The sequence below is a fragment of the Salvia hispanica genome, chromosome 5, assembly GCF_029641045.1.
Source record: "Salvia hispanica isolate PSC_SH4W2 chromosome 5, Shi_PSC_v1, whole genome shotgun sequence".
Taxonomy (NCBI): Eukaryota; Viridiplantae; Streptophyta; class Magnoliopsida; order Lamiales; family Lamiaceae; genus Salvia; species Salvia hispanica.
Genome location: NC_142696.1, coordinates 36842970 through 36850692, shown reverse-complemented (window position 1 = coordinate 36850692; position 7723 = coordinate 36842970). Strand labels below are relative to the sequence as shown.

The following is a 7723-nucleotide window of genomic DNA, read 5'->3' as shown; positions in this document are numbered from 1 at the left end:
ATAGAAGCATTCATTGCTAAACGCCTAAACCTAATTTAAAAAATGCGTTTAAATAATAAATTGGATATTCGGGTAATACCCAGTACCTGTTCGGGTTATCCAATACCCGATTTATCTCAAATTTCAATACCCAATCCCATACCCAATCCCATAAAATTGGATATTGGGTATCCAAAATCCTGCGGGTATCGGGTCGGGTACGGGTAAATCCAATACCCGATATCCGTATTCCCACCCCTAGTAGTACAATATAAAATTTTGATATCTTCATTGACTTGCAGTATGATCCCAATAGTTTCAAATTTCAAAATCTCACATTTTAAAATCATAATCTCCAACAACTTAAAAAAAAAAAAAGGAAACAAAGTCATTGATCATGATCTCAGGGCAATAAACAGTTTGAGAAAAATGATCAAATGATTGAGAAATTAAATTATTTTGCAAGACTGAGAGACAAGCACCCTTTTCATGTCCTCTAGATCTCTCTCCCTCCCAACTTCCATTCTCACTCCAAACAGTTTCAAACCGCGGCCGCCGTCTTCAGTCGGCCGTTTCTCTCTCTCTACAGCTACCATATCAACTAGTTTCTGACATTTCCTCTTCACCACCGCCAGCTCCGAGCTCAGAGCGTCGTTTTCCCGCTTCAGCCGCCTGTTCTCGTCCACAAGGCTCGTGATTTCGGACGATGATGTTGACAGCGACCGTTGCTCTTCGTTGTCCGAATGATCACTTGTTGCTGCTAATTGTACATTCGGTTGTTGCTTACTGGATGGCGCCTTCCGACGTCGTATCTCGCAGAGCTGGTCCCTCTCGCCCTTTCGGAACCTCTCGTTGCTGAACTCCCATCGGTTCGTCGCAACTTTGTGGAATCCCTATTTTGTCAAATATTAGTATGAGATTTAACATCAATAATTTGTTGGGTCGCAAACTCATTTGTTTAATAGTACTACTTTGAAGCGCCCTCGAGAGTGACCCAAAAACAAATTGATATAGATTTGGCCTAATGTACAATCCACTATCCTAATATAATTATTAGAAAAAAATTAATGTGGTAAGTTCAATAGTTCTAAGGCAGTTCACACAATCTAATGAAATATGATGCCAATTCGAAAACACTACTACTATTACATTAGTATAATATATTAGTGCGACGGATTTGACCAGTTAGGTTCTCCAATATGTCATAAAATTCAATATTTGAAAAACAAATTTTAATCTTAAAAGAGATCCTTACCACATCATACATGCGTCTCGACTCTCGATTAATTATTTATTACAAATTGGAGCTTATGCCAAACACAAAACATGAAAACATAATCTTAATTATAGTAATAAAGTAAGCAGGATTTAATTTAAACACATGAATTCTCTTTGACAGAAAATAGTAAAAATTATATATTCCATAATTATTTGTTACATATCTTATAGGGTTTATATTTTTTGCAAATAGGAACACAATTTCTTATAGAGAAAATTCACAGAGTGTGTTAGAAATGAATAAAAATGGATGAAGAAAGAGAGGCAAACATACATAAGTATTGAGTTGTCGGACAAAGCTGGAAAAATTGCTGTGCTTAAAGAGCGTAGGCAGCAGGTCTCTCGCGAACTCCGCCGGCTGCCACACCACAAACGCCGTGCCATCGTCGTTCCACGATATCACGGCATCGCTCGCCCGATCCTCCACCATCATGTATGTCTTCAGCAAGAACGGCGGCGGCGACGCCTTCCTCACGTACTCCACCAACACCCTCTCGCTCTCACCACACTCCATCATCTCACACATCTATATATATATATATATATATATATATATAATATCTATCTGAAGAGAGAATTGAAATAGTAAGTCAGATAGCGGCGACGCCGGAGAAGAGAAGAAGCGCCGTAAGAAACTCCCAACCCCAGCAATAGAAACCCGTCACTATTCCACAATTCATCACAATTATCTCTCTAACACTCTCTCATCAACAATATAGGAGGAGTATTTGTTTTTCTTCAACTATTTATATACATTTTATTATTTAAATGCCAAAATTGTGTTTCCTGGTAGTTTCAGCGATTCATTTCTAGCCATAGAGTGGGTCAAAAGGGAACGACATTAATTAATGCTAATGTTCTACACATTTTAATGCATATAGTAGCTAGTATGTATGCAATCGCACAAACTACGACTATCGAAAGTTGGAAAGAGAAACTAATTTGGACACTTATTGTTGACAAAAAGTTACTCCATCTGATAATTTATATTCATGGTTGTTAAGTTGAGCCATACTATTGTATTGTTTCGCCCGTTTAATTCGTTTTAAATGATTTTTTTTTTTATTTTACTTTTTCCAATTGTTTATTAGGTAGTTTACATTACATGTTTATTTGTTTTATGTAATTAATAGGTAAAAAAGTCGTGTAGAATTCCATATAAAAAGTACTATTGGTAGGAGATTAAAAAATTAATAATATTTCTTTATAGTACGCAATGTTTGGATGATGAGACAATCATTTAGAATATATAAACGCGTCTGAAACTGAATTAATTAGTCAACATATATATTGTATATACATCATACATGTCACTTTTATTGATACATATTTATTATAGTCAACGCTCAAATTGAAATACTAGTTCTGTTCTGAATTTCCTAATTATGGGTGAATCATCTAACATTCTAATCTCTAATAAACATTTCAAATTATTAATGAACATTTTTTGTGTTGGAATAGCAGTAGGGGAGCATTAGTGCGTATCTTTAATTAATTAGAGTTACGACGTACATCCAATCTCGTGCTGCCACGTGACACGAAACATGCAATATTGTAAACACAAAAATGCAATATATATTTGTGAAGCTAGATAAATTTCTGCAAATTGCATTTTATTTATAGGCAAATTGCATTTTATATTGTTAAGTTTTGCATTTTAACATAAATTGTCTACAACATAAACTATATATAAATGCAATCCGTCTATATATAAAATGCAAGTTAAATTATCTATACCTAAAATGCAAAACTCAACAATAAAAAATGCAATCTGCCTATAACTAAAATCCAATATGCCGAAATCTATTTTTAACTTCTACAAATGTATATTGTATTTTAGTGTTTACAATATTGTATGTTTCATGCCACGTGACAGGGCGAGATTGGATGTACGTTATAACTTTAAAACTTAGTTAACATACTAGTATGACCCTATCAGTAGTATATATGTAAGTAATGTAATCAATGTAAGTCAATTTAGAACCCACAACCATTATTTACTATAGTAGTACGTTGTTTGTCATGGGCGTATTAACTTTTAATCCGTGTTAGTATTTTTTTGACCCACCTTGTTTTTTCTTATTTTGATGTGTTAAATAAAACTACTAAATAAGTGTGTTAATTAATCCACATTGAAAATCCAATCATAATAACTAACTCAAATTATCATATTGCCACCAAAATTTTCACTTCTCTCATTTGATCAATATATAGTACTCTTTTAGTTCGCCACTAGGGGTCTTATTTAAGTGGCAGAAATGTTAAGAAAAGTAGATGGATAAAATTTAGTGAAATAGAGTTCCCACTTGTATAGATTAGTTTTAAATGAAATGTGAGTGGAATGAGCTAGTGGAAGGTGGGACCCTGATACCATTCATGGTAAAAGTGAACTGAGACTCCTATTCGTGGACGGACTAAATAGAAAAACGAGACTCCTTCACGGACAGATGGAGTATCTGTTCTATTTATCTAATACACCAAACACCCAAACATAAAACTAAATAATTGTGTATGTGAGTTGGACTATCGATAAAGATGTAATGTTTGAGGGCAAAGGTCTCAAATTCGAGCCCTCCATACCGTGGTCTTAGCGAAATTGGAGTTTAATTTATGATCTTAATTTGGATTCGGTTCTAGACTATGGGTTCTAACACTTTTGTACCGGCCTGCGGAGTGGGACCCATTGCGAAAAACAAATAATATTGCGGGCTTGACTTATAGTGCATGCATTTACATGGAAATTATATAGAATGAAGCCATCCGAAGTGGACTAAAATGAGGATTATTACATGATTTTGGAGTTTTCTTTGAATTTGTTAATTACAAATTGATAGTATTTAATTCTTCTGTAGGTTTGAATATTATATCCACAGTATTCTTCAATATTTGTTTAGAACTTCCAACAACGTGATGTATCCTCCAACTATGTTTTCTCACCTTATTGCTGGCCTTTTCAATTTCCACTACAGAAAAATATCTTATTGCTTGGATTTTTCTTTACGGAAAGCGATTTTTTATTGACTTTTTCTTCTCTGTTTCTTTCTTTTAATTCCTTTTTTGGTCTTGGAAAATATGTCTCGTTGAAAAGCATGCGCTAGTGCAAGTACATTCGTTGTATATATACCTAATGAATAATTTTAATATTTATACTGTAGATACTTAGCTATTAGTACTTAGTTGATAGTACTTCATTTTATTCAATAAAATTAAGAACAAAATTAACGATGTAATTTATTTCATCATATTCCGATATTCTCCCTCCGTTCACAATCTTCTTATCATATGTAGACTGATACAAGACTTTAATAATTTGGTGGATTTAGGTGGAAGAATAATATGTTGTGAAATGCTTAGACCATCTCCAAGGGTACTCTAAAACCTAAAATAAGATAGGTATTTAGCTCTAATAGTACTCAAAAACTAATCTCATTTTTGGTTTTTGAGAAAAAAATACCTATCTTTAGGTTTACACTAAACCAAAACCTAAAAGTTTTTCAAATTTTGAGAGTATAAAAGGCATAATTTAGAGAATATTCTTTTAAGTTTGAGTTTAATATAAATGATTGGAGTAAAATCAATATTTAGTGTGATATTTACACTAAAATGGGTTTGAGTTTAGTGGAATGGTTGGAGATGCTCTTATTATTATAGTTGTGGAATTGTTCAACTAATTAATGTTGATTTTTAAATCGTAATTTGGTGCTATATTGGTTCTAAAGTTATGATTATCAAGAGAATATAATTAATGAGGATTAGATTAAGTCAATGCCAAAGTCACCCCTTTTGTGGAATTCTTTACCACATTGAAATTTACTTACACTTGTAAAGAGAGAAAAAGAAACACCGATTTCCCAATCTATACTTGCCCAATATTTTCATTGCATCACTTTCTTAGCAATTGAGTGTAAATTTGGTCGAATTGAAATCCAATACATGCAAGTAACCTTTTTTTTTTTATCTAATGAGAAAGATTAAATATGATCGTATGTTAATGAGACTTAACAAAATAACTTAATCTGATTATATATATATATATATATATATATATATATATATATATATATATATAGGGGAGTGATCAAAACAAGTATGTGCTTAAATCAAGTAATGCAGCCCAAATCTTGACCCTAGGATTAGATGATCTAATGGTTAATAATTAATCAAAAATACGGAAGGTCATAATTAAGCAGTTTTAGGTCATATTATAAAATTCGGGTTTATGTCATGTTAAGATCATTTTAGGTCATGCTTTGTTAGCATGACCTAAAAATAAACTAACTATGACCTAAAAATACTCTACGTATGACTGTGTTCTGCGTTTCTGTATTTAAATCTAGTTTTCATAGATCAAAACCATATATATATATATATATATATATATATATATATATATATATATATAGGGTCTTGTTAGGTGAGATTTATCAACCTAATTGAGAATTGAGATGCAATCTCAACCACTCGTTCAGAATATTTGTGAAATGTCAACAACACGTAGTTTATGTCAACAGAGGGGCATAATTGTAATTTTTTTAATTTTTTAAAACGTTTTTTATTTTTTTTTTAATTTTTTTAAATTTATTATTATTTTTTTCAACTACATATACAATTCATGTCAATTACACGTCAAATGTCAACAACTTTATTCAATAAATACTATTTGACATGAATTGTACATGTAGTTGACATTATATTGTGTAGTTAACATGAATTGTATATGTAGTTGACATGGATTGTACACATAGTTGACATTATATGTGTGTAGTTGACATGAATTGTGTGTGTGGTTGACATGGATTGTACACATAGTTGACATTATATGTGTGTAGTTGACATGAATTGGATATGTAGTTGAAAAAAATAATAAAAAAATTAAAATAAAATTAAAATAAAATAAATAAAATAAATTTTTTTAAAAAAAAAATTAAATTTTTTTTAAAAAAATTAATAAAAAATTAAAATTAAATTTTTTTTTATTAAATAAAATTTACCATGATATTACCATTCTGCCATTTCATAATTAATTAATCTAAAGATATTTTCCATGTGGAAAAATCTGGACCACTTATTTAATATAAATGAGTGGCTGATATTGCATCTCATTTCTCAATTAGCATAAAAAATCTCAATTGATCACAATCCTATATATATATATATATATATATATATATATATATATATATATGGAGGTGATCAATTGCTAACTAATTAGCAATCCAAAATTGAGATAAACTACGTGTTGTTGACATTTCACAAATATTCTGGATGAGTGGCTGAGATTGCATCTCAATTCTCAATTAGGTTGATAAATCTCAACCTAACAAGACCCTATATATGGAGGTGATCAATTGCTAACTAATTAGCAATCCAAAATTGAGACCAATTTTTAACCATTAGATTAGAAGATCTTGTGGTTGATATAATGCCAAGTGTAATATATTTTAAGTTTAAATAACTATTAATTAAATTAAAAGGGTATTAATGTCAAATCCTATACGTAGAAATTATAACTAATTACTTTCTCTCTCCTCAATCATCTCAAATCTTTAAATTTACGCAACTCTCTCAATTTAAATTATTTTTTAGCAAAAAATATATCAAATTAAAGATAATTTAATAAGGATTCCAACGAGATCTCAATTGCATATGTTCTGACGACGTTCGGGTGATGAAATTTGATAAATTATATTTCAATTTTCGTACATGTTGATAAGCAGCTTTTATCAACAAATGCAACAAAAAATCTCAATATATTGTAGGCAAAATCTCAATATTATACATGTCCAATCTCAATAAAAATGTGTTGATATTTTCTTGTCCTTGTGTTGATATTCTAATGTCATATTGTTGATATTTGTAATACACAATGTTGATATAAAAAAACACCCACGAAAATTATCATATGATAACATAATGACGATATTACCCTTTTGTTGATATTTTGTCTACTATTTATTGAGATTTGTGAGCTTTAATCTCATCCACTTATTTTAAAATCCAAGAATGAAGATTTAGTCTTGATTTTGGATTAGGGTGCTATAAGCATTAGAATAGGACCTTATATATATATATATATATATATATATATATATATATATATATATATATATATATATAGAGTAGTGATATGGGGAAAATGCCCCTTAAGTATATAACTAGAGAACAAATCACAGCCACAAGATCAAGAAAATCAAGGGCTAGTTTTAACACATGAGATTTTCGAATTTGAAGGAGAAATCAGTTCACTCTATCACAAATTTACTTCACTATACAAGGCGGGGGTATAATGGACATTTCACTAATAAAATTAGGGTTAACAATTGAATTAATTTCTCATTTGCAGAATTCATCTCCCGCCATCACTGCTCTTCCCGTCGCCTCCATCCATAGTCGTCGTCGCTTCCATCCACCGTCGTCGTCGCTTCCATCCATCGTCGCCATCGCTTCCATCCATCATCGCTGCAAT

At 31.1% G+C, this 7723-nt stretch overlaps 1 protein-coding gene across 1 annotated transcript; it reads right to left on the bottom strand.

Moving 5' to 3' along the window:
• Positions 1-244: 244 nt before the first annotated feature.
• Positions 245-2043, bottom strand: LOC125187568 (heat stress transcription factor B-3-like). Its single transcript, XM_048084184.2, has 2 exons — positions 1532-2043; positions 245-872 (listed from the first exon to the last, which is right to left on the bottom strand). The coding sequence occupies exons 1-2, from the start codon at positions 1781-1783 to the stop codon at positions 429-431; spliced, it is 696 nt and encodes a 231-aa protein (XP_047940141.1). The 5' UTR covers positions 1784-2043; the 3' UTR covers positions 245-428.
• Positions 2044-7723: the final 5680 nt, after the last annotated feature.